A 27,049-nucleotide genomic window follows, 5' to 3' on the forward strand; every position below is an offset into this window, starting at 1 on the left:
ACCACCGGCGCGGAGGTGCAGTCGCCGCCTCAGCCGCGACAGGTGTGCGCGCGGGACCCGCCTCCCGACCGCCGCAGGTGCGTGATGGTGGGGGGGCGGGACCACCGAGCCGGTGGGGGGGCGCGCGCTGCCGCCAGCGGCCTTGTCACCGGGGCCGGGGCGGTGGGGGCCCTGCCAGCGCGGGGCCGCGGCGCTGCCCGGAGCGGGACCCGCGGCGGGGGCTCCCGCGGGCGCTCGGCCGCGGCAGCCCGGTGGTGGGGCGGGAGCTGCGCGGGGTTGTGTCGGTGCGTGGAGCCCGTTACCCGCCCCAGAGGCAGGCTCAGCGGCGGGCTTCCCCTCCCGAGCCCCCGGCCCTGCCGGCAGCGTCCGCGGGGGGCACCGGGGCTCTGTCGGCTCCGCGGTGTGGGGCTGAGCGGGCTGGGCAGGCGGTGGTACCCCGCCGGCGCTGGGCACCGGGAGCTCGGGAGTTCCGCCGCTCAGCCCCACGCCTCCTCCGGGGGGGCGCGGGGGAGCGGTGCCCGGCTGAGGCGGGAGCGCGGTGCCAGCGGTGCGGGCAGCGGGAGAAGCCGCGTCCGGGCGCACCGCTGCTGCTCGCGGCTTGGTGTCGGTGGCGTCGGGAGAAGGTGTTTTAGGGGCACGGAGCTGCAGGGGGGCGGGTGGGCAGCTGTAAGAGCCCGAGGTGAGGGGCGCGCCCCAGCTCTGCTCTCGCCTTCCCGCTGTTGGCGGTTTCGCGTCCCGCTCCCATGCCCGAGCTGCTCTGAGCTAACGAGTTGTTGCAGCAGATGTCCCGTTCCGCAGACACTTTAACCGCCTATAATGAGTCGACCAGTTCCACCTTGGGGCAGGTGTTAATAAAAAGTTTTTCTTTCAGGACCTATCCAGATATATGGATTTTTATTCTCCTGTTAAACTCTTAGTTACAGGTTTTGGAGGTCGATTTGGTGCATTACAGTGGCTAAATCACAGTCCTTCCCTTCCTTTGCTCTTGCACAACTCTAGATTCCCTGTCCCCTCCTCCGTCTCCCCTGGACTCCATGCTGCCTTCAACATAACCTGGCTCTACTGCCATATGCAGAATGCTCACGATCTCGTTTAAACTTTAATACATACAACAGAGGACTATTTCCTGAAATGACTTGGAATAAATTATTCAGAAGGAGCAGTAAAAAAAGTACAGAGATGCTTGAACACGATGAAACTATAAACTTACGGGAAAGTGCTAAGAATGTGGAATGATGTTAAAAATGTGGGAGCACAGGTTTCAGGGGAGTTCTGGTTTGTGTCTTTTCGAGTGATTGAGATTCCAAATATGCTGCTTAACTTTCCATTTTAACCTCCTAGCAGTAGCTACTGCCGTTATAAAGAGATTTTTGCCAAAACAGGCCTGATTGTCTAATGTACCTGTGGCTTTAATGGAGAAAGTGGTAGGGAAACTGAACAAAAACACAATAGGGGGGAAATGCATCCCCAAGCAGTGGTCACCACAAGCTGCAATGGAATGCTTGGGCATCAAAACCGGGCTTATTTTCAGCACAATTGAACTGGATTTTGTTTTCTCAGTATTTTACTGAAACTGGCCTTCCGTGTAAGGTGCGTGTCAATGAGCAACCTGTTATCTCTGCCAAGGGAGGCCTCTAATGAATGTCCCGCTACTGTTTCCTGGGCAAAACTGCCTCTGTTTTGTGAAAGGCATTTAAACTGCAAAGTGGGGCTTCAGGTGATCTCCTTTTGGCTCAAGATTAATCGTAAAACAAAGTTGAAACTGGAGCATTATATGGCTGATTCAGTTTTTTTTTTTTTTTAATGTGGACATATATTTTTTCAGGAGTAAATTCTGTAATCTCTGCGTATGTATTCTGTGGCTTTATTAAATCTATATGCGACATGTTTGCTACTGGGTGTCGACACTAGGGACTACATCCTGTAATCACAGAAATGTGTATTTATTTGCATTTCCAATATGCTTTTTAAAAACTGAGAAAATTGAGCGCTTGTCTTATATTCTAATTAGATCCTTTTTCTTTGTGGATGATCATTTGTGCACTCGACCAAGGTTGGTAACTATAAAGCCAGCCACATGGAGAGCATCCTTCTCTTAGTCCAGTCTGGACAAAAGTTCACAGGTTATCAGAAGAGGGTAACTTGGAGATGCAACATGTCTCCAAGAAAGCATGAATTTCAGAAAGTAACTGCAGTGTGAGTTTCTCTTGCCAGTTGGAGGGGCGATGGATACATTTCAGAGGCTGCCTTGAGTGGGAGATGCAAGTCTGAAGCTGCAGCAAGCTGCAACTGGAAATGTAGCATTGATAAGTAGTTTCAGTGTGTTTCAACATCACAGCAAAAATAGTGTAACTTTTCTTGTTTGCCATGATAGTTCAACCTGTGTGTCTAAAAGCACCATCTAAATCACTATCTTAAAAAAACATGTACTGGCTGCACGGTGTGTCATTCTCTCCATTACATCAGGTGAATTAAGGAACGTTAGAGAAAGTCCCATTCTTCCTGACATATCCACCAAGACAGCAACGTGTTCAGCTGCTGCCTGTTTTATCTCTAGGCAGCAGCAGGGTGCAGCACTAGAGAGGTTCCTCTGGTTCCAGCACCAGTGGGCACTTCACAGACCCAGAGCTCCCTTTTCAGCACTGGAAACTGCTGAGGCTCACAACTCACCAAATCAGTGAGACTCCGCTTGCTGCAGCTGGATTCTTCTGGACTGAGGCGTTAGAGAATCCCGAGTCTTTGCCATTTTTGAGCAGTTGCATTACGTGCCTGTGAGGATTTCAGAAATGTGGTCTTTCCTACATTCGATTGACTGTTTATATCAAGTTGTCTTAAGGTGCTTCATTTACAGTGTGACTGGTGGTCAAGCAGACCTGTGCTCAGGCTTTCAGAGTTCTGTGACCTAATGGTGCAAATCAGTTAAAGAAACTGATGGAAAATATGAAAAAGAGATCAGCCTGCCTGATGTTAGCATTGTGGGATCGGTTAGTGCACTTGCTACAGGCATTGTGTGACATGAGACAAGGGATAAATGAAAAGAGGAAAAAAGGAAAGGCGTTGTCCTACAAGCTTTATTTTTGTCTTATCAGAGAACTCTGTAAATTAATCTCCCCTCCTTTCCTCCTCCACAAAAGAAAACTTAAGTATGTAAAAAAAAAAATCTGATATAGTCTTGTTGGCTTCTGTGGTGAAAAGCTGTACAAAATCTCTTCCCGTTTACAGCAGGACAGGGTAGTTAAAACTATTCCTTTAGGTAACTGATAGCTATTGCAACATGAGGTTCACAGCTGCCTCCACGAACAGAAGACTTGTGTCAGCTCACAGAGGAAACGGCTGCTGCATTAAGAATGAAGACCAGAAGAGTGAATGAAAAATGTTTGCATAGGAATTACATCCTCTTAGGTTTCATAACTCCAGCTTTCTTACATAAATGCCAGCACGTTTGGTTTAGAAACCAGGACAAGAGAGGGCATATTAGGGCTTCCTGGAGCTGCGTGTGGATAGGAAATACAGAGCTTCACGTTAGCATCCTCTTCTATCACAGCTTGCGTCTTGCTCCTGTTCTGGCTTATGGCTTATCTCTCACCCCTTTCACTGTGGCTAGTGTTTTTATCAAAGGCACCATCTCAATGGCATCTGCAGAGGAAATTATAATTGTAATCATCTGATGCTTTGTTTTTTAAGTCAGTTGATGGGCAAGATCCTGAATGATCAGGACTTAGTGGCACTAGTATGCTGGGAGCACCTGAACGGTGACTTCGTATCGAATCACTTTGTGAAACTACTTTTCTGCTCACATAACTCATATTGACTGACCCTGTACCTTCTTCCTCAGCAGGTACTTGTGGTGATAAGATGGAGCCTTCCCCGTTCAATAGAAGACAATGGACTTCACAGTCTTTGAAAATCACTGCGAAAGAGCTTTCTCTAGTCAACAAGAATAAGTCGTCAGCTCTTATGGAGAGGTTCTCCAAGTAAGTGCCGTGAGGCTGCCGAACACAAGCTGTGTGTGTAGGTTGGCAGCTGGTACGTTGAACAATAACTGCTTCACTGACAGTGCTTAAAAATAATATAGCTCTGTAGTCATTTAAGTTTCTGGTTAATATGTGCTGGGCAAAAGGTTTTCTAGTTGCTGGTGTTCTATTGTTTCAGCAATCAGAATTATAATATCTCTTTTGTGCTGTCAGAAAATAAAGTGGAACGTTTTCTGTCAAACTACAAATTGCCATTTGTTTTTGAGGGCAGAGTATTGGAATGTAGGTGGCTATTGTCCTTAGGGTTTTACTTCATCAGAAATGGTCTTTAACTGCTTAAGCATGAACTACATAGGTTTCTGTGGCATTTCCTGCCTGGTACTATAAAGAGTGGCATTAATGCGTTATCAGTTAATTGGAGACCAGTTAGAAATGGTAGTTCTGTCACCTGCTGGTGATAGATGCAACCCTCTAGTAAGAGTTCCTACAGAGAATTTCACAGTAGCTATGTTCTTCACAGATGTCCCCTTCCAGATGTCTCACAAAACTTGTGTAGAAAAGGAGTATTTCCCTTCCCTTTTCTCTGAGAGATGATGGGTTACAGTCAAATCATAAAGTAATATTTTATACACTGAGAAGGCTGAGTGGTGGTATCCTATACATGTTTTCTGGAAAAGCTTTTATTTCCTTAAGGAATTATATAGACTACAGCTTGGCTTTTCAATGGGATTTGGGCAACCATGTCTCCTAGGTTATTGCATTAACAGCGTAGCAAGGTTTTGGAGTATTTAAATCTTGAGTGTGGGATAAACTTTATGGAGTCTCTAGGGGAAGGATAATTGCAATCTGGACTTTACACAAACATAGCTCTAAGTTACTCTTTAAGTACTCTGTCGCAGGCAGAAGCTGCTTGCTTTGACCCCTCTTGTTAAGGTAATTTATTCACTCATTGAAGCTTGATTACAGAACCTGGTCATCTTACCAAATGTTGATAATCCTTTGAAAAGGGCTTACTGGAAGTAATCCAAACCGCTATTCCTTAATCAAGAAGGGTCCCTCTACATAAGCAGTGTCAGTTCCTTGGAAAAACACAGCCCTACTTACTGGTATTGACAACACCGACACTCACAGTGAGGAGCATAATTTTTTCTCAATTGCTGTTACCCAAATATTTGTATGTGAAAACCTTTTTTTCATTCCATATAGTGTTTAGATTATCAGTTTTGTCAGGTCAGAGACATGCAAATTGCAACAGTAGACGTGCTGTGGTGGGTTAACTTACAGAGAGAGAGCTGTCTGGGACTCTTCAATCCTTGTTTTCCAGAGTCGTACTTTACTTTCTTCCTCGCGTCTCTGTCACTTCTTCCAGTACTGATCTCTCGTCATCCATAAACTCACTTTCTCAGCATGTCTCGTTCAGATTTTGGAACCTTTATAATACAGAGACATAGGTTAGTATGTTGGCATTGATTAAAAAGGGCCATCTACGCTCCTTTAGCAGCTGTCAGTCTGTACAGTAAATGCAGCTTGTAGAGCAGAAATAAGTAAGGGTGCGATTTGTCTACTCTCTAGTGTAACAAGAGGAGAAATCTACATAGGAGCACACCATTCACAGCAGGAAAAAGATCATTATAAAGAAAAAATGAGTAATAGAGCAGGTATCTGCACGTAAGATTTTATTTCGTAGAAGGAACTGAGCCCGTGATATACATTAGTTACTGGTTTGATACCAGGAATTATTTAAAGTCTGAAGCTGATGACTATTATAATAGTAGTGTCTCATTTACTGCCTGTAACATACTCACAGTTGTATCAAAAGTAGCATTCCACATATAAGAAAGAAACATCATTTGCCCAAGCAGACGCTGGGTGACGTTTCTTCTCTCTGGAAAGCAGAGCTCTACTTACAAATGGCAAAATTTGTCACATCTGACCAATTTGTGCATTTCAAAAGCAAAGTGTGATCGCCTTGTGCAGCATACTCATCAGCGTGGTCTGCGTGCTCCTAGCTGTGGATGCACTTACGCCCAGTGGAGTGGTATGCAGATTGCTGGGAGTTTTCTATAGCTCCTTAAAGGACTTTGATTCATGATCCAGGGTGGCTTATCTTCAGAGGGCTGTGATTACAGTTTCCACTGCTAGGATGGTTCAGCTGCTCGTGAAGCAACTGCTGAATGGGTGCAGTTTACAACCCAGCATAGTAAAATAAACTGGCACTTATGTAGGTTTTCTACGTATGCCAAGCTGTAATTTGTTACGGTTCAGCAGCTGCTGTATAAATAGCTGAGTTATTCCTGCAAGGGGGCACAGCAGACAGCTGGGTGGCGGAAACAATACAGCTATTCCAAGGTAAACTCTCTATATTTGAGAATCAGAGTGCTTAGGGAATGAAAGATATTAATGTATGTTATTATTGTAAACTGAATGACTTGTTTCATTGTCTATCACCTTGCGTTGTTCTGGTACTATTTGCTACTGTTTTTCCAGCCTCTGGTTTTATTTGATAGCTCTGGGAAGTGCACAGAATCCTTGGTGGGGGGGAAAAAATCTCAGCTGTCTTCAAGACCATTCATTATTCTGGTTAAAAACTGTTGTTTTATTTTTCTCTCTTTCCTCTATCTCAAAGGTATCAGAAAGCGGCTGAAGAAGCCACTGCTGACAAAAGAAGAAGTGTAAGTATTTGTTTCCTAGGCAATAAGCACCAGCCTGCAATCAGAATGGATTACCTACACGCAATGTTTCTGTGACAGTTGATTTTTGGAATATCAAAGTTGCTGCCACGTGTCCTACAGAAATCTTGGCTTAGACATAGTGTTTGCTTTTGACTCTTTCCCCCTACCCTTTCCCAGTGTGAATGAAAGGCAAGAAAATCAAGTGCCTTGCCCAGAGCTGTATGTGGAATCACCAATTTGCTCCTAAGCAAAAGGCAAAATGAGTTAACCACAACATATAAATATCCACCTATTTGTTCTTAGCTGTAGGCAGTTGTGTGGTACTTCTTCCTTTCTTAACTAAATTTAAAAGTCTGCTTAAAATAAGCTGAAATCTAAGGAGTGTATCTTTGATAGCTGTAGAATCTATGAAGGGGGATTTCCTCTGAAGTGGCTTACAGGGCTCAAACTGCCCCTGGATGAGGGAGAGCCATCGTTTTTGGCTCTGTTACAGCCCCACATTCCCTCCTATTAACTACATTGCACTTACTGTTCTGGGGTCAGGAGACCCTGGCTGAAGTACCAGGCACTAAGATTGCAGGTCTTTATACAAGCAGATCCTCAGTTTAATTTTTATTTAAAAGGACTGGCAATATTTTCAGGATATATAGGTAAGTCCTTGTTAGACCACGCTGCCTTGATCTCTTTAATGCTTGGGGAGTCATTCTTTTTCTGTTTGGGATCTAGGTGTGATAAAATAAGCATTCTAAAAATTACTCTCCAGTCTTGAATTTTCTTCATTGCTTGTATGATCAGGGAACAGGCAAGTCCCCAGCCAGAATGACTGGTGTTATGAAGTATGCCAGGACTCCATAGGCATCAGGTCCAGGGGTGTTCCTGTGGAAACCTGTGCAATTTTCAGTACTTCTGTTACCTTACAACATGTGCCTTATAACTTTAGAACTTTCTTTTAAATATAGTCAGCAAGCAGGCTGATCTTTATTGAAGTCTAGGTGGATTCAAGTTTAATTTGTAAAGCAGTGTTCAAAATGTGAGCAGAAGAGTAATAGGGTGAAAGACTTAAATCCTAATATAGCTGCTAATCCTGTTTAATTCCTGTAAGCCTTGCAGACCTGTTCCACTTGCAATGAGTTTGATACAGAGTGGTCTCCATAAGGGAGAGACAGCAAAAATGCAGTGGTGGCAGGGATTAGATCTGAATGACTCAAACATGGGCTGGTCTGTTACTCTGGGGAGCAGGAACTACTTGTAAGCAAAACTAGTCTGAAAAGCACTTGAATACGAGGAGTACTGCTGCTCCATGTATTACCATCCAACTCACAGTGCTTGTGACTTGTGTCCGTGCGTCCTGCTGAGGGCTTTCAATGTGTGGAGTGTAATAGAAGGAAAATTCCAGCAAATGATCTGTTACTTATAAATGGCAAAAAGACATTTGTTGTCAGTGCTTAGCTTGAGCTTGTGCCGTGTGGTGTAAAATACTGAAGACAGATCACTTGTAACTAAAATGCTACTGTTAACTGATAGTAGAAATAAGTAACTCCAAAAAAGTAGTGGTTTGTGAAAGCTGCTCTGTAGCTTTTTGGAAGGCCTACTGATTGTTATCTTGTGGACCAGCTGGAAGACATTGCAACATTTGGCACACCACCATCGCTCATAGGGCTGCTTTTGCTATTGTTTGCTTGTTCTAGGACTAGAGACCCTTGTTGTGTGGATTTTGGTCCCTTTTCCTTCATGTGTGGATTCAAGCCTTTTGTGTGTCATTTAACTCATTAGAGCTTGACTCCCTTTTCCCTTATAAGGCCATCCTGTTTGCTCACTTCCTGCTTTAGCTCCTGACTTTTCTCTTCTCCCCCCTCCTTCCTTTCCTATCCTGGATGCTTTCTCCATGCGGCACAGTTGTAACTATTCACAGCTGGCTGAAAAAGCAGCGAGCTGAGATCAGTCCTGAGCCTTTAGCTTCCTTTCACATAGAAAGGAAGTGCTTTAATGCTTCATCAGGCATATAACTGGAATTAACTTCTTGTTCTTTGTAGAACACAGAAAATCTTCCTCCTCATTTTAAAAGGGGGAATCTGAGCGTGCTAAAGAAGAAGTGGGAGAATCCAGTGCTGGGAACGGAGTCTCGGAAGGAAACGCTACGAAGCAGCAGTGCTGAGGTTAGGCACAAGGTCGCCAGCCCCAGGATCGGAGCCGGGAGCAGTCCTCCTCCTTCCCCAGACGCTGAGCAAACCCCGGGGGCTGGTGCTACGTCTGACGCCCAGGCCCCTTCCAGCACCCCTGGCCAGCTGCAGTGTCCTGGTGGTGACAGCAGAAAGTTGAAAAGCCACTCACCGGAGAGTGGTAAAATGGAAAACTGTCTGAGAGAGTCCAGAGAAGTGGAAAAGGCTGAAGCCAGCGAAAACACGGACTCTTCGGGGAAGATCGAGAAGTACAGCGTTCCGCTGAACAAACTCAAGATGATGTTTGAGAAGGGTGAAGCGACTCAGACCAAGGTAAGGCTCTGTCCCTTCAAATCTTAAGAGAAACTAAAACTCTGCTGCCCCTTGGGCGTCAGGAAAAGTCCGTGGAGGGAGTGGCTCTGAACTATTGACTCTGTAAATGATTGTATTCATTGTTTTAGTTGAAACATAACGTAGCTGGTGTTAATAACTTATTTGAGCTATACAAATATGTGCAGAGAGCCTGGAGTTGTGGATGTTTGTGATTGCTCATTGAAGATGTAAAATGAATTTGCTTGTGGGTACAATTTAAGAGAGAAAAATAAATATGGAATTTATTAATATTTTTTTTTTTAAAGCAAGTTGAGTTTGTTTATATCTTGTCTGAGGATTAAGATGAGTTATGTAAACATGAGTTGTGTAAAAATATATATATAAAAGAAAAAGTAACTGAAGTGAGCTCAACAGTCTGGGGCGGTTGCAGTTAGGATGGAAGTACTGCCAGAGTTAAGAGGGGTTTTTATATACGTATCAGTGTGTGAGTCACACATATGCACATATAGAGAGATATATGTATGTCCTGTGAAATACTCCCCTCTTTTCCTTGCTGTTCTCTCATCTTTGTATCTTAACAAATGTTTCTTATCGAAAAAAATTCCTCACGGGGAAAAATAAGCAGAGACAGCCAGACAAGCTCCTGCCTTCACTAGTTTTGACTTGCAAATGCACAGGGCTTGCATTTTCCTACAACTGCTCATGAAATCTGATCCTGCATGTGGACTGCAGACTTTGTGTCCCCGGGGAGAATTGCTTAACTAGAAAATGAGTTGCATATGCTAGTGACTTGCAACACAGTCCTGAGGCCTTGATGCTGGTCGATTTTCCAGTTTTCTCATAGTTTCCTATACTTCTGGCTTTGTTTTACTGTGGGTGGTTTCCTTGCAGTATTAAATAAAACAAACAAATTTTGTACAAAAGTTGTTTAAATATGTAACAATTAAGGGCTTCAGAGGAGCACCTCTGTGTTAAAGTGAGGTTTGGGTCTGCATATAGTAATTTCACAACTTAGATTTTTGTAGTCTTTGTCATTATGTGAGAGCTGCCCATACTATCACGTCCATCGAAAGGGCGGGCTGGGGAGGGTGATGTCCCGATAGCTCTTCTCTGAACTCTTGCTGTAGGATTCATCAGTCAGGATTCCACAGGAAAGTACCGTTTTACACATGGGCTTCCAAGTAACTTTATCTTAGCCTGGGGAATAAATTGTTTCGGAGCTGACTGAATCTGGAACTGGTATTTCTGTCAAGCTTAGTCATTCAAATATTGTTGAAACTGACTGAACACATTAACGCCATACAGTAGGTACAAAACTATTCAGGTTAAGTTCAAATTATGTTCCTACTCCAAGTTCATCTGGTCACTTTTTAATTTTAGAAGGGAAAAGGCATGAAGCGCTCTAAAGTTCAAGTGTATGGGGGAAAGGGGGTGTCTTTGTAACCAGAAAGCACTATTGTAAGATTTCTGGTTCTGGGAATTTATCTGAGGACTGGAGGATGATGTCACGAAGTCACGTACAATGAAGACAGGCGCTATGGGGGCACAGATCTTTTTCACTAAGGTAGGAAGCAACTACAGCAATGGTGTAAGTTTGGCTAACTGCAAGCTCTGCAATTGCCTCTTCCATTCATGCTTTTCCTTAACTCCGTCCATTGATAAACCCCTGGTTTGAGTGCAAGCAGGCTTCATAGAATCATTTAGGTTGGAAAAGACCTTTAAGATCATCGAGTTTAACTGTAAATTCAGCTAAGATGGCAATTTTCCTTGGTATTTACTTAAGTCTTAAAGTATAAATGCTGTCAGAGCTTTGCTGGTAAAACATCTGTACAAGCTAAGTAGCAACATGGCTGGAACTTCATGGCAGTAAAGATAAAACGACTTGCCTGGTTGCTGGGCAAGTCTGTGGCAAGAATCCAGATTAGAGCCTGGATTTCCTGGCTCAATCACCCACTCTAAACAAACCTATTCTCACTTTCAGGGTCTTAAGCAAAACCTCCTAGTTTATTCATTTATTCATTCAGATCTTGCTCTGTCTTCTGCAATTTAGATACAAGGCAGATCTTTTTTATTGCATCTTCATGGAAAAAAATGCTCTACGCACATTAGAGGCAGGCATGTCGAGCTAGATTGGTTCAGCACTAAGCAAAGACTGAACATCAGGTCTTCTATCAGTTTCAAAGAATTCTTCCTGTAAGTGATAGCGAAAGCATACACAAGGAAGATCAGAGGAAAAGAAAGAGCAAACAGACCTGCAACATTTCTTAAAAAGTTGTCTCCAAGTTGGTTTGTTTTTCCTTTAAGGCAAAAACTTACTGTCTTGTGTAGCTAACCTCGTGTGCGGGGTCACATTTGACACAGTTAGTATAATGAAATAGGTGTAACTTTTATTTGGTCTTTTGCCCAACAACCCTTCGTGCCCCAGGCGAAACGCTATTAACTCTTGTTTGTGGTACCTCTGCACTCACCTCTTTTGTCTTAGAACCTTGAGGCTTTCCAGACACGAGGAATATTTTATCGCATTTTGCAAGTAGCAGAAGCCGTGGCTTGGGAGTTGTGGCCCAGGCAGGGCTGTAAAGGGAACTGAATCGGCATAGGCAAAGGTTGGGAGTCAGGGATGCTGCCATGCGAAAGGTGTTACCTTCCATGAGCCATAATCACCTCATTACTTATGGTTAATCAGTCCATTGATTGTAATGGAGAAAGTCCCTGGTCTTCCCTTTGTTAAACTTTTTTTTCCCCTATTACTGCTTTTTGTCCCCCAATATAAAACTGTTCATATAAAATCTACACAACATGGACTTTGTAGGTTTTAGTACTAGGACACGTACAGGAATATCTCTGAACTCTGACTAAAGCTTTTTGACACTGGCCCTTTGCCAACTCTTTAGAGGATTAATTTGTTTAATAATTAATTTCAGTGATAATTGAGAATTCTTCGTCTTCTCAACATGAGGGCAGTTCAGCATGATGTTACTGTAGAAAGACTACAGTGAAAATAAATTGAAATAAGATTCTGAAACACAGGAGAACGAGAAGAGGCAACCTGAACAAGTTTCCAATTTTGATTTCTGTCTTTATCTCCTGAAAAGTGCTGACGGTTTCTTTCAGTGAGGTTGGAATCCCAGATGCTGGATCTAAATTACTTGAATTAAGACCTTTGTTCCCTAGTAGTGAGAACTTCCTCATGCACTCTGCTGCCAGTTAAACTTCCCATGCGTCTATACTGCAAACTTGTTTTTTCATTTGTAGCTTTGTCATTCCTGCTGTGTGCCAGAAAATGTGTGTGATGCCATTTTATTACTTCCCCCAAAAAACCCCACAAACCCAGGGCAGTGATAAAATAGTCAGGGGTTTCAAGTGGGCTAATAAACATGTTTTCTCTTCTGTGTCCTCAAAGGATCTTGTCTTCAAGTGTATTCTGCCTATAATGATCTTCTTTGTATACTAGTCAAAAGCTAGACCCTTTGAACAACAAATTTCTGAGTTATAAGAACTTCAGACTTGTGGTCTCAAGGTGATATTAAAGCAGACATAGGCTGAATAAGAATCATCTAAGGATACTTTGCACTGAATGAGGAATCTGCAAGTCCTTACAAGTGTGCAGACACTCCCAAACTGAACCTATCAACACACTCAATAGGAGGAAAAGACTTGTCATAGCTGAGCTCTTTTCCAGTAAGAAAAGTTACTAAAGTCTTAAACCACAGAAATAGAAAATATTTCCCATGCTAATGGAAAAAGGTTTTCCAGCTGCATTTTCCTTTCCTGGTAAAGCTGCTGCTTTGTATGCCAAAGCAGCCTAATTTTTCACAGTGATTATCTTACAGTGCAGTTCTGTTAAAATAAAACTTTGGAATTTCCTTCAGTTTGGTGACCAGCAAATAAGAAACTTGTTGGAAGTTGGGAGTGGGTAAGGGGGAATGTGTGGTTGGAGCATCTTGCCAAACCTGCCTTTTTCCCTACGTTAGCCTCAACCTTCATTTCCAACTGTCTCTGTGATTTAACTCTTCCTGGGGAGGGAACAAAGATCTGCCACCTTCTAGTATTCTGTAGGCTGGCTTTCAGCTGTGAAAACATCCTATCTTGATGAAGTCAAACTCTGCACTTTGTGAGCATTTATCAAAGCTGCTGAAATTTCTTTTCACAATTATTGAGCATTACGTTTTGGGGAGTTGGTCTCAACAAATGAGTATCAAATCTGATTGAGCCAGCCAGAGCATCTGCGTGGTAGTGCTACAAAGCACCCTGTCCAGCACTGCAGCCTTGCAGATAATGATTATCCTGGATATCTGAGAATATTTATCTCTAGCACTCTTCCTGCTTAAGCTTCAGCCTTATCAGACCTAATTAGGGTATTATTTGGTACCAAATGCATGAGCTATCCAAATCAAAACAACTAACTTTAGATAAATGTTATTACAATAGTATTTATTCTTCTGTTGCTGAAAATCAGTGCAGATTTTTGATAGCTTGCTCCTTTCACCCTTTCTCTGATTTTAAATCTTCATAAAATGGCTTGAACATTAGCTTCAAAAGAAATTGTATGAAAGGCAAAACTCTAGACTGAAGTTTTGCATTTGCAGTGGTAAATGCCTAAAAATCTGATCTTTGTGGTTCTCTGACTTCTCAACAAAGATAACTAGTCAAAGGGCATCTACTGACCTCTTCATGAAAGTGTTTTCCAGGTGACAGAGGGTCAGATATTCTGTGATCAAACTTTATATTGGTTAAATAAGATGTCACTTGCTAGACTTGTTTATTCCAGTAAAGCAGATTTGCTAGTGACACCTGTGGCATCTTAAAGGATTATACGCAACAATCTTTGTTTGTCCTGGCAGCTGATAGGTGGGTCTTGTCTCTAACAGATCCCTAGAGACCAGAGGAAGACGGCAGTCAGTAGGAGGATTTCTGAAAACAGCCTCTCTTCAGAGGACTTTGATGTTGGCCAAGGAGAGAAGAGCCACAGTACAGGTCAGTAAACCTCATGGTCTGTGTTTTGGTTTTTAGTTTATGAAATAAAACTGCTTGATACAATACAATGGAAATAACTTTTGCCTTTCAGAAATGGAAGGAAGTACAGCCATCTTCCATCTGTAAGGTCCCTGGGAGCATCGCATTTAATGAATTAAGTCTTGATGTGAATTTTAAACCATTATACCCTTAAGCATGGGAAACCATGGCACAGGAGATAACTAGCAAGTTAAGGAATGGAACCTGTTTTTTCCCTGTGTCTTAATCCTAGGACAATCCTAGAACTACTTTTAATAGTCAAACTAATTTAGAAAGTAGTGACTAGACAGACAAGAAAATATGCCTTCTTCCTTCTTGCTTTAATTCTCATCCCTCCTACCTTGTCCAGACACGGGTAACTACTTTATGACTTGAGCAAAACTATGTATTTTTCATAAGTTTGGAAACTCTTTTATAACAAAGCATTTACAATCTTTTGTGTTTTCACCTGTGCATTATATCTCACTACTTGGTGATGCACATTGTGTCCTTATTTGAGCAATACTGGAGAGAATGGCAAGAACTACTTACATTTGTTTATTGTCCCTAAGAGGGCCCTTAATGATTCATACAACTTTTTAGTCATTCAAGGCCACTAGCTAGTGAAAGGTAATTTTTTAAATCATTCTTTATTGAACAATTAAGCTATTACTGAAGACCTGACCATTATACAAGGAAGTTAGATAGCAGAGCAGTCACAGGAGCTGGCTTTTTAAACCTGTTTGGCTAACACCTGACAGCAAAAATGAAAGAGGGATGGCAAGTAATGGGGCGTAGTTCTGAGAGTCAGCAGATCTGCACCTATGCAAAGACTTAAGCTCCCACATGTTTCTTGCCTCTTGAGATAAAAACAGATGCTTCAAATGATCCTGCAAGACTAAACTGAATTATTCCATAACATGTTTGTTCTCAAGATCCTCATCTGTAATATGTCATGTGATAAATTGTTTTCATGGAGAAGGTGGAAGTGGCAGGTGAGACTTCCTTCCTTGCTTCCCATGTTTCCCCAAAAGACTTTGACAACTATTCTGCTACAGGAATGATGTATATTTCCATGTAGCCACTGTAGCAGCTGCTTTCATTTGACAATAACAGCAAGACAATCTTCACTGTTAAAACTCTTTGCTCTCATTACTTCTGAGACCACTGGCTAGATGCTGCATCTGGTGAATATGGTACTTCTGAAACCAGCTGGATTAATTACAAGTCTTGGAGCATAAACCTGTGACAGAAGCATTTCTGTGCTCTTCAGATCTGTAATTTCTGTGATCTTGGGAGTGCTGAAGGGATGGGATTTGTAAATCTTTCTGTAGACAGGTCTACTGGTGTTCCTGAAAGTTACCCTTTATTCATATAGTTCTTTTTCCAGGGCATCTTGTAGATACTAGTCCAGCACTCAGCCCAGATAAGGCAGAGACCAAGAAAAGCCTGGAGATGCCTCGCTTAACAGAAACTTCAATAAAGGATAGGCTGGCGAAGTACCAGGCAGCTGTGTCCAAGCAGGGCAGTTCCACAGGCCTCATTACCACGGTAAGTCTGTTCTTTCGCTTGTATAGAAGTGAATTTTTGTCCCAGCCTGAGACTGGAAAGGTCTTATGGAAACCAGGGTTTTTGAAGATAATGCCATCTTCTTTTGAAAATAACTTTGTGCCCACGGGAGTAATCCCTAATGAAGAGTTGTCTCTACATACTGCAGGAAGAAATAAGTATTTGCATCTTCCTGGAATAATCTTGAAAGTTTTCCAAGGAATTGATTGCTGGTCCTTCTGAAACATAGCTGACATTCTTTTTCTTTCTGCATGTCAGTAGCTCTCTGCATGTTTGTTGTTGTTTTGGTTTGGTTTGGTTTAAAACCAAACTCAATTTTGTATTGAACATTAGCTATAAGCTAGGGGAAACTGAGGCACGGTAAGATAGAGCAACTTTCAATGGTATACAGTGCACAGAACCTGGATCTCCTGGCCTGCAGCTTTGGGATCTCCAGTCAGTTCTCCTCCCTTTTGCTTTTCACCTCCCTTCAAGTCTTCTCACTTATTATCTGAATCCAATTAGACTCTTGCAGTGAATGGACCCGTGCCAATTTTGCAGATATTTGATCAGGAAATGAGCAATTAATGAATCATGGTAAAGTATTGCAGCTGAAGGGATTGCAAGAATCTAAGCTTTTGTTAAAAAGTGTTTCAGTGCATTTGCTGGAACTGTCTGCTACTTTTGCTTAATGATGGGAACTTCTATTGCTTAAGTATGCCTTTTATTAACCGGAGTAATAAATTTTAAGAGGGATAGGCCTTTTTAAGTTAGGAAACTTGCACTGGAAATAAAAGCCAAAAATTATGGTTCTAAGCTTTGGAAGAGTGCATGCTTCCTGGGTATCTTTGTAGAGAGGCAAAAGTCTCTACCCAGCTGAAATGATTTCTGAATTTCATATGCAGTGTGGGTCTGATTCTCCAACCCTTGGGAGGAAAGTCGAGTAAACTTCACTGCACAAATGGAAAGTAGTTGCAGCCAGTGCAACAAATCTGATTAACTGCTAATTGCCTATTTCTGCATCCTGTTTCTCACCTGGATTCAGTTTGCTAGATTGCCTTTTCCAGTTTGTGGCTGAGTGGCAGCTAAAATATGTCCTAATGGCAAGAGATTTACCATAGATGTCTCTTGAGACTCCAGTTTGCAAACCCCCAGTGCTACCAGTTTGAGCATCAGTCCTGATGGTCTTAGGATGACCCATTTGGCAGAATCTTTCGATTTTGGCCTGGCACATGGACAAGGGCAGCACATAAGATGAAGCAAACGGTTTCTGAGGCCAATGTTTGCAGTACTTCTGTGTTCCAATAGCAGCCGTAACTCTTGGATATTCTCCTTCCCTGCTGACAAAGCAACTGGGGCTCTTTTGATATGGTAGTGTGGTATTTGTACTTCCCGTCTCTTAAAATGTGTCACATCTGTGCTACAAAGGGAAGCCATAATCTCTCTTGGGAACAACTATTTTGAGGGCATTGTGGTATAATTAGGCCTGGATTAAAACTGATAGACATTTTTACAGTTGGTTAGAGTAAGGGTGAGAAGCAATCATTTCTATGCATTGCAAGTGATACAGGAAGGGGAGGGAGGGATGATGGACAGCATATTTAGAGATCTATACATTAAAATTCTAATATTCAATTACATTCCTATTAGATGTGGTTGGTTTTGTGCAGACTTGTTTACAAAATCCCATAAGATGCTGGTGCTGGCATTTGGCTGTTTCTCGTTCACGTTAACAGAGGAGATGCCTTGTGAAAGGCACGAGTCTTTCTCCAATTATCTCGTATCCTGTGGCAATGAAAGAAACACGAGGTTTCACTGGATTTTATTTTTTTTTAAGTCTGAAAGATTCTTTTGTGAAAATCTTAAACAAGTCAGTTTGTCAAGAACAAAAATCTCGATAAATAACAGAATTAGGTTTTTGACTAGTGTTGAAGCAAGGGTAGGATTTGCTTTTATGTCGAATTGTATTTTTTGATTACATAGTGCTTTAGATAGTGCTTGTCTTGAAATACTTGTAATTTCAAATGAAAAGTTAACGTTTCTGGAAAAGGAAGATGTGGATTGAGCAGGGGAAATGAGAGTTTATTTTAATCAGGAGTCTGGAAGTAGAGAAAAGTGGTTATTTAGCAAAATGCTGGCATTACCTCCATAGAGTATAGTAAAATTCTACAGCTCCATCTTTTTTCTTCATTAGAATGTATCAGTTACCAAGTTTGTATAGAATTTTATGCCCCTTCCTTTAATTATCCTGTATATGCTAGGAAAACAGTTTAAAAAAGATTTTAGGAAAAATAGAACGTACTTTCCTAGGGGAAAAGAACCTGTCAACTTTCAAGTGCTTTATTCTATAGAATGAGATTCAAGCCAGTGAAAGTGAACTCAAGAATTACAAATCTGAGCAGAAGGAGAATATGCCACCAAGTCTTGAGGACTCCATTTCCTGTCAGGATGGGGAGAAGGTAAGATGCTCATGCTGGTGAAGTTCCAGGACTTCACTTTAAGTGGAACCAGTTGTAGAAGCACAGCTGGTATAGTTCCACATGCCATCTAGAAATTGGATATGAGCAGCTGATACAGATTATTTACATGCTGCAGAATTCCTGACTCTTTTTTATTATTATTATTTTTTAGACTGTGTCTGAATTATAAGCTACAAGTCTCTGTGAAAGACTTTTAAGCAGTTGTAGAGAACATCTAGAGACAAATTTTAAGTTTTCTTGGAGAGTTCCCCTGTCTTCTCAGCAATGATGTGCCTGTAGTATGGCAGAATCCTTCAATATCATACTTAAGTATTTTCTGATGGCTTCAATAGCTGACTAAGGCTGAAACCTCTGATGGTTTTGGGGGAGCTTTTTGTTCTGGTTTTTTTTTTTTTTCCACTCTGCCATTAATTTTTGATGACTATGATGAAGCCACCTAAACTTTTGTGTGTCATGTTCCCTAACTGTAAAAAGATGATTCACAGCTAGGTATTTGTTTTGTTGGTGTTGGTTTCATTTTTTTTTTAATAAAACAAAAAAGAAACCACACCAAAAAAAACCCCATGAGAAGCTTTGTGTGACGCAAGTAAAAGGAATTTGTCATTGTTTCTTCTGCATTTAGTGGCTAAATTTTGATTGAGGTAACTGAAAGCGCCAGTTTGGGTTTGTTCCTGGTTGTGAGCTTCAGCTGTAAATTGAGACTAAATTACTCTGTGAATTAGAGATAATAAAGCAGGCTCAAGCATTTGTATACTAAACTGGGGACAGCAGATGGGATAAAAGTAGCTGAATAATAACTGGGGTACTGTGTATTCCAGCCATCCTGAACACGTGGCAGCCTAATGCCAGGAGGGCTTTTAGAGCTTTCCAGCCTTCCTTGGGCAAGGGGCCAAATTGTTGCTTTCAGCTGTTCCTCACTGACAGCTGAGCAGCTTCATGTTCAACTGGTCAGGCTTTTTGCTAAAAGGTGAGTTAATTAAAAGAACACCTGTTAAATCAGAATACATCCCTGTTGTTGAAGGGGAGATTTGAATAAAATTTCTTGTATTCAGCTGTAATTGTGAAGTCACTTGTTGAGGTGTCCAGGTGCAATAAAGAACCTGAAAAGAACCTTGTCTGAGAGCCAGGATTGTCCTTTTGAAATGACATGATGAAATTTGGAAATAAGCCTCATTAAAACTACTAGTAATAAATGTCAGAAATGGGAATCCTCTGGCAAGAAGGAAACAAAAGAAACTTGCAAACCCTCTCTGCAATTTTTCACACTGAATCCATGAAAGATTTAGTTGCCAGACATGTGTGGCTCTTTAACAGCCACAGAACATGCTGGTGCACTTTCCCAGTATACTAGTGTTATCGTTATTTTTTCAGTAGGTCACAGTATGTTAATATATGTAACTTGCTTCCTCATTACCTCATTAATTTGCAAACTTCAGTTGCTTGCAATGGACCTTTCAATCATTAAAGTGAATTAGTGATGATTTGCAGTTAATCTTGTTACAGTACTTGAGTTTCTCAGTGTAGCTACTTAGAACTATTTGATTTAATAGCAATAGTGCCAAGTTTAATGAAGAAATACACATCAAGAGCTTTATCGGTAACATGTTTAGTATCTGAAACTGGTTTATATCGAGCTCTTCTAATTTTTTTTTTTTTAAATAGGAATATCTTTCTGAAGGAGGGTGAATAGGATAGGTCCAGGCATGTTTCTCCCAACCTGGGAACAGCAGACTTCTAGTTCTACAAAAGCTCTTCTAAAACTCATCTGTTCTTTTTTCTTTTTTTTTCCCACAAAAGCACTGTCTTTTCTGAATGTTTAAATGTCATAGATTTGTCAAATGTTGGGAGGGAGCCATGAGATTTTCAGTAAATGTGTACTGCTTGGTGTCAAGGGATTTCTAAGTAAGAAAACCTGGGAGGTACCTCAACGAAATCAACAAGGATTTCTGAAGACTAATAGATAAAGGTGATGTACAAGCTACAAGTAGTTGGGAAAACAAAAATATGATGTTTGTGTCTGTGCACACTGTGGCAGATTATCTGAATATTGCAAGAGCTGTAAAATTATGAGGATGTTTGCCCTGGAGCAAGGACTAACATTCTTGGCAGTCAGCTGGACTCTGCCTTGTGCCTTACAAAACAAAAAGGAGCTTCACGCTCACCTCAGTGTGGCTGGTCTCTTCCTGTTTAAGTGCTTAAGGTGTCAAACTGCCTGTTGTGTTGTTCAGGCCATGATTATTCAGACTTCAGAAGGTCAGGGATGCTCATTCTCTAATATTCTCTTGCAGGTTTCTGTAGGTGAGAACAGCTTGTCTTTCCACTCTGGTCTTCTAGAGGATGGCCATGGTAAGCACTCATTCTCCTGCCTCAACAAGGGTAAAGCACATGGCTGAGGGAGAGCACTAACTGCCCAGTTGTGTGTAGGATGCTTAAGATCAATCCTGTCAAATGATGAATTTGACCCAATAAAAACCTCTTTTGTACTAAAAATCTGTCCTGTGCCTAACTCAGACTTTGTAAGAATTTCTTTCAGGTTTCGAAGTTCATTTGCAATTGCAATTCTAAGACACCTGTAACTCTTGTTTGCTCTGATTGAACACATTTAGGTGTTCTTCACACACATTTAAGAGCTTCCTCACCAAGTGTCTTTGGTCTTGTCCAGAGATAGGCAAGTTCCTGTTGGTAAAGTAGTACGTAAGCACATTCTCATGTTGCCTTAACTTTACACCTAAATTCAGGCCCACACGTGAGCACTTGGCAGAAATGAAGAACAGTTCCTGGAAGTTACATGTTGGATCCCCATATATTAGTTTCCTTTACTTATCAACTTTCCTGGTAAATCAGAAAAGTAGAATGATCATGTTTAAATATCTAGATTTAAAGGTTTCATAGCAGATGTTAAAGAAAAAAATGTGTTAGCCCTTAGCTGGCAGGATTGCTGTTCGGTCTTATGAGCATACGCTTCCCATGGTTTTAAAGTCATTGTAATTGCCTTTTCTTCTTCCTCTGCACCCTTAGTTGGACAAAACTTGGAGAGCGAGACAGAAGTTCAAAAACCTGTCAGCACAAAGCAGCAAAACTTTGGTTCTAAACCAGTTGGCCAGACAGATGCACCTCTGCCAAAAGCAGTGAAGGTAAAGCAGCTATTTATTCTCAGACATTGGTGATGGTTAAAACCAAGTTAACTTCCCTATTTAATATTGAAAAGCCTTAATGCAACCAATGTGGTCACAAAGGGGCTGGCAGTAACTGTATCAATATCTGATCTATCTTAATCGGACTGTGTTCAGGAGGGAACTCTAATACAGAATGGAAAAGCATCTCAAAACTGTCAGGTTTTCTTCAAAGACTTAAGTTTGAGTTGCTTGCTGGGAGTTGCCCTGCTGCTGCTACAACAGCGTGCCCCTGCGACAGGCAGTTTGTCTTCAGTGTGGGAAAAGGGGTTTGAGCAGGGGATCGTAGCAGGGCTTGTCTATGCCTCTTGTCAGCGCTCCTAAAGACTGGCACTGGGGTCCTGATACTGATCTTCAGAGCCTTTAGTAGGCTGGGCCTTGGCCTTCCACCCTCCTCTTCCAGATGTTCCCAAGGTAACTGCAGTCGGTAGCAACTTCACAGTAAGGGCACTGTGGTGACTGACTCCACACAGACTGAGTCTGGCATTCTGAGTAACAAGTCTTTGATCTTAAATTTTCTGTAGCGGGAGCTATAAAGTATAAAGCAGATGGAGAACTTCTTGCATAGGAATGTATTTGCTAATCTTATTAGACACACAAAGGGCAGTGCTGAACATGTTGATCACACTGTACTTTCTTGTCACGTGTGCTGTCTGGAGTTAGGATGCCTGTTCCCTGGGCTGCCACAGACTTCCTGGCTCACTCCTGAGGAAACAACTGTGCTTTTGTTGTTTTCCCAATCTTTGAGAGGAACAGTACTGACCTCATGAAGACCAGTGAGATGTGGCTTCCTAGTGTTCTGGAGTATAAATGCCAGTATGCTAAATGAGAGCTGCCTATAACGTTTTTGTAATCTCAGTCTGTTACAGCATACAAGATACACAGAACTTGTGTGTCCTGGTGGTCTGTGCTATCTCTTTATATTATTAGAATTGTTTTAGTCCTCTACCTTGTTACTGCTTTAGATGCTGCACTGCCGAGATAGAAACCCAGATGCTGTTTATTCATGTATGGTTCCTATTTGTCTCTTCCAGCTTCTGTTTCCTGTTCTTGGTTCCTAACCTCTACTCCTGCCTTCTGCTTCCCTCCTAATGTGAGCTCAACTCTCAGCTTTCTCTCAAGTTTTTTTTATATTTATTGGGCCTCACCTTCCTCCTGTAGCTCCTATTTGTAGTATGCCTGGAAAGGAATTTCTTTCTCTTCACACCCCAAAACCCCTGCCTCTCCATCAGACATAGGGCTCATTGTTATACAAGTAAGTTCCTCTTCTTAGACAGGGATGTGCATTGCAGAAGCACATGCCAGCACTGTCATGTCATCTTGCAAAACTGAGCTTGCAGGGAGAGTTACTTTCTGATGGGCAAGCAAATTGTTGCTGCCTTGCTCCCTGTGTCAAGCATGCATGATTAGATTTTTGTTTGCATCAGTAAACTCTCATTTTTTGATATTTCATTTAGTGATTCAAAATTCAGAATTCATATGCAGTTTTGGCAGCACCTAGAAATTGTGAATTTTTTTTCCAAAGGAACTCTGAACTTTTGTTGGTTAAGCTGTCATCATAATTAGAACTTTAATCTACTACAACTTCAAGCAATGCCTTAACAAAGTTGAAGTACCTATTAAACTGGAATTAAATTGGCAGCAAAGTTTATGGTTGTGACAAACTGACTTCAGCTGGCTCTGTCTTCAGCAATCTGTCCCTCACGTATTGTAACTTTCATTGCCTAACCATTGTTTCTAGTCTGTTATAAATAAATTGCTGTAATTATGTCTTCCTGTGACCTTTCCTGTTTTTTCTTTAGCCATCTTATTTTTTCTTAAAGCTTTTTAGTAAATATGTAGCAGGTAATTCTTTGACAAAGAAGAGCTACAATATCAATGTGTCTGTGCAGACCCATGGTACAGAGCCCAGGCACTCTCTTACCGTGCTGCTAAAGTAGTTGTAATCAACCTGCAGCCTCAGACTGCCAATTTTTCAACTGTAAGTTATTTAATTTTTCCTTTAAAGTGTTTTCCCTTTTGGCCAACCTTAATAGATTCCAAGAAGTGAATGGCATCAAGTGACCTTTTTTTCATGGACAATGTACTTGCTTCCTTGACGCTGTCAGAAAACAAAATCTGAAATCGTTCCCATACAGCACAGCAGTGACACTTGACTCCGAGGCGTTTGAGTTTACCCTGGCGCTAAACTCTCAGGAAATTCTCTTAGTGAGCACATAAACAATTTTAGCTTTTTAACCTCAAAGCCCTGCTCACTTTAAGTCTTGAGCAAGTTTGAGGGCTGCATGTCTTGAAACCTGAGTATAGTTTCTTTGTGATACAACTGGAATTGCTTACAAATGAAGGCAGAAGTGTTTCCTGCTGCCTGCATCTTTGTTGACACTATTTCCTCCTCTTAAAGAGAGCATTTAGCAAAAGTGGATCATTTGAAACCGTTGAGCAGCCTGTTCCACTCCTTTCCCCTCCCACCCTCTACCTTTTATTTCAGCTCTTTTTCTACACTGTATTTTTATTTTGGCAAGTCTTGTACTGACTGTAATCTACCTGAATATTTCTTCATCATTTTCCTATACAGAAAAATTGAGGTTGCAGACATAGGTTAGACAGCTTTTTGGGAACCGGCTCAGTCAAAGTTATTTCTAAGAAGTTCTCGTATTTTCATTGTTCCTTCTCAACCATTGCTCAACTTGTGATGCTTCAGCTGTGGAATTCACTGGGGCAAAATCTTAGCTCACTGTCAAGCCACAGCAATCCTGTGGGCCTGCCATAGCCTCTTCCTCACTCGTTGCCCACCAGAGCCCACTCGACCATAATTAGCATTGAGTTGCAGAAAGTGAATCGCTGCAATTTTTCTGAGAACTCTGGAAGCCGTGCGTGAACACGAGCCAAGTCCCCTAGCAGTTGATTCATTTTCCAGTTAACAAGCTTTCTCTTCTTCCCGTAGAAATTTCAGTTGCCAATGAAGGAAATCTGTGTTGGGTGTCAGAAGACCGTGTACCCGATGGAAAGGCTCTTCGCCAACCAGCAAGTGTTTCACATCAGCTGTTTCCGCTGTTCCTATTGCAACAGTAAACTCAGGTAAACACACTGCTCCACTTGGCTGCTGTCTAGGAAGTGTAGCTTTCCTCTTCAGCAGCTGAGTAAGATGCTCTTCAGGCTTAGCTGAAGGCTACCACAATCCAGCGAACTGGAGAGGAGCGCAGGGGTGGTAATACAGTCCTAGTTCTGCCAGTGGCTTTTGCACTTGATGCAGCCTGTTTTAAAACTCTTAATGCACTTTTATGTGGGGAAAAATATCATGTCCAGCTTTGTAAAGAACTCCTGACATTTGAAAAGAGGGCCACACAAACTCATGAAAGCTGTAAGCTTGTCTTTTCTAAACATGTTGGAAGACTGAAATTGAATCTCTTTGGTAACATAACTAAAATATACACCCGTCTTGGTGGCTCAGGCACAGAATGCTAACATTTGGCTTCATATTTTCCTGAACAGTCTTGGGACATATGCATCTCTGCGTGGGAATATTTACTGCAAGCCTCACTTCAATCAGCTCTTCAAATCTAAAGGCAATTATGATGAAGGCTTTGGACACAAACAACATAAGGAATTATGGGCAGGCAAAACTGAATGTGAAGAATCCCTGGAGAAGACTGTCCATGGTGTAAATGCAACAGAAAGTCCACAAAGCCCAGGAGTAGAGGATGCCCCAATTGCAAAAGTGGGAGTTCTGGCAGCAACTATGGAAGCAAAAGCTTCAGCTTTGCCTGAAAGAGAAGAAAGACCAGCCGAAACAAAAAAGCTCAGGATTGCCTGGCCACCTCCATCTGACCAAAGTATTCAAGGAAGTGCCTTAGATGAGGGCATCAAAGTATTCAAACCCAAATGGCCCCCAGAAGAAGAGGTTTCCAAGCCAGATGTGCTGGAGGATGTGGATCTGGATCTCAAAAAGTTAAGAAGATCTTCCTCACTGAAGGAAAGAAGTCGTCCCTTTACAGTTGCAGCCTCGTTTAGAACAATATCTGTTAAAGGCCATAAAACAGAGAATTCATCTTCTCCTTCTAAGGCAGAGAGAGATATGTTGAAAAGAAGTGAGGAACTGGAGAGGGAGGTCATGGTAGACAAAAAGCAAAAGGAAAAGAAGGTTGAGAATAGGAACAATCAGAGTGCTGAAGAGAAAAATGCGAAGGAAGAATGGGAATTGTCTGGTGTCAAAACAGTAGAGCATAACTTTGTAGAAAATGGGCAGGTGAATGCAGAGACAGATGAGGAAGAACACGTTATGGAAGAGCGGGAAATTCCAAATGAAGAAGTCCTTGAACCGAATTCTCCTAAACATTCCAGCTTAGCCAATGTCGTGACTGCTAAGGAATCATCTCCTAACCAGAATCGCAAATCCCAAGATGTTGGTTTCTGGGAGGGTGAAGATATGGAAGATTTATCTGTGGAAGAACAGATCAAAAGGAACCGTTACTATGAAGAAGATGATGAAGAATAAATTGGCCTTTTACTAGAAAACTTGCTGCAAGGTGCTGGGCCTTTTAAAGTCGGTGTTTTTAGCTTTAACAAACAGCTGTTCTCCATGAAAGCGATGCTATACTGCACATCCACATCAAGGGAATCCTGTGTACAAATTATCTCAACTAGAAAAATACTCTGGAAGTCTGGAAAGAGTATATATAGGTGCATGGAAACAAGTATCTGGCTGTGGGACAGCTTCAACAGGTAATCTCTGTCCACAGCACGAGAACAGAGCTGCTCTGTACTCCTACTGTCTTACCCTTTTTGAGCTTCAATATGGATTTCACTAACAATTTACAGAATTTCACTGTACTCACAACGGTGGTGTGAAACAGGCTTTCTGTAATACACTACTTTTACCACTACAAATGCTGCTGCAGTGCTTAGGGACCAATTTCAAAGGGACGTTCTGGCCTGCTTTAAAAATGGTAACTTAATGCACTTTAATACATGTAAAGGGCACAACTGGGATTTATTTTAATAAAAAAAAAATTTATGTGCTTAGTATCCAACAAGTAAAGCATCTTAAACTGAGTGCAATGTGATTTTCTTTCTCAAAATTGCCAATGATCAATTGAAGACTCCCTACTCTCTTTATTTTTCTCTGTACAACTGGAATGGTGTGCCCGTTGCTGGAACATACGTATTTTAGTGCTTATCCAGAAGCTGTGCTGACTGACAGGTCTCTTTGAGGACAAGTCAACACTTTTGCAGTAGCCTGCAGGGCATTACTTTTGCATTTCATATGCATTTGAAGTTGTTTTTTTGATCTGTTTTTTTTGTTTGTTTTTTTTTTTTATGTGGAGTTCATCATCATTCATGTAAAACTGCAGATAATATTTTTAAGGCCTTTTGACAACTTTGAAATCCTGCTTGCATCAAGCTGCCATAAATCTTTTCATTATGGCTGTGAAATCATGCTGCATTGCAAAAATCTCTGGAATAAAACCAGCTGAACAGTGAAACTTTCTGATTGCTAGCATTGAAGCTTAGTACATTTTTAAACTTGACTTCATTTATTTTACAAATAATGAAATCTTGAATGGTGGAAGGAGGATGCCCTTTTGTATTAGCTTTTATTTGTACTGTATTCTCATGAGAATTAGCTCTTAACTATACTTGAGGTGTAAAATATTCTGCTTTCTTAACAGTCCTGCTAACTACAAAACTTTCAATAAAGTTTAGTCATTTACATTAAAA

At 41.6% G+C, this 27,049-nt stretch overlaps 1 protein-coding gene across 4 annotated transcripts; it reads left to right on the forward strand.

Annotated features, from left to right (window-relative positions):
• Positions 1 to 27,049, forward strand: LIMA1 (LIM domain and actin binding 1). 4 transcript variants are annotated; one of them, XM_068409789.1, is made up of 11 exons: positions 1 to 77; positions 3,839 to 3,974; positions 6,601 to 6,646; positions 8,680 to 9,138; positions 14,007 to 14,112; positions 15,509 to 15,681; positions 18,030 to 18,137; positions 20,447 to 20,504; positions 21,177 to 21,292; positions 24,276 to 24,409; positions 24,824 to 27,049. In XM_068409789.1, the coding sequence occupies exons 2-11, from the start codon at positions 3,856 to 3,858 to the stop codon at positions 25,824 to 25,826; spliced, it is 2,322 nt and encodes a 773-aa protein (XP_068265890.1). In that variant the 5' UTR covers positions 1 to 77; positions 3,839 to 3,855; the 3' UTR covers positions 25,827 to 27,049. The 4 variants fall into 4 exon arrangements, with proteins under 4 accessions (XP_068265890.1, XP_068265892.1, XP_068265893.1 ...); XM_068409791.1 differs by having other exon boundaries at positions 15,521 to 15,681; XM_068409790.1 differs by having other exon boundaries at positions 23 to 77; positions 3,836 to 3,974.

Source organism: Nyctibius grandis, chromosome 11, assembly GCF_013368605.1.
Source record: "Nyctibius grandis isolate bNycGra1 chromosome 11, bNycGra1.pri, whole genome shotgun sequence".
NCBI lineage: Eukaryota > Metazoa > Chordata > Aves > Nyctibiiformes > Nyctibiidae > Nyctibius > Nyctibius grandis.

Bases quoted from the DNA above. Each gene is read 5' to 3' on its own strand.
- LIMA1 (XM_068409789.1), top strand. From the start codon at position 3,856: ATGGAGCCTTCCCCGTTCAATAGAAGACAATGGACTTCACAGTCTTTG. The intron at 6,647-8,679 runs GTAAGTATTTGT...TGTTCTTTGTAG, and splicing joins CTGCTGACAAAAGAAGAAGT to AACACAGAAAATCTTCCTCC. The intron at 18,138-20,446 runs GTAAGATGCTCA...ATTCTCTTGCAG, and splicing joins CCTGTCAGGATGGGGAGAAG to GTTTCTGTAGGTGAGAACAG.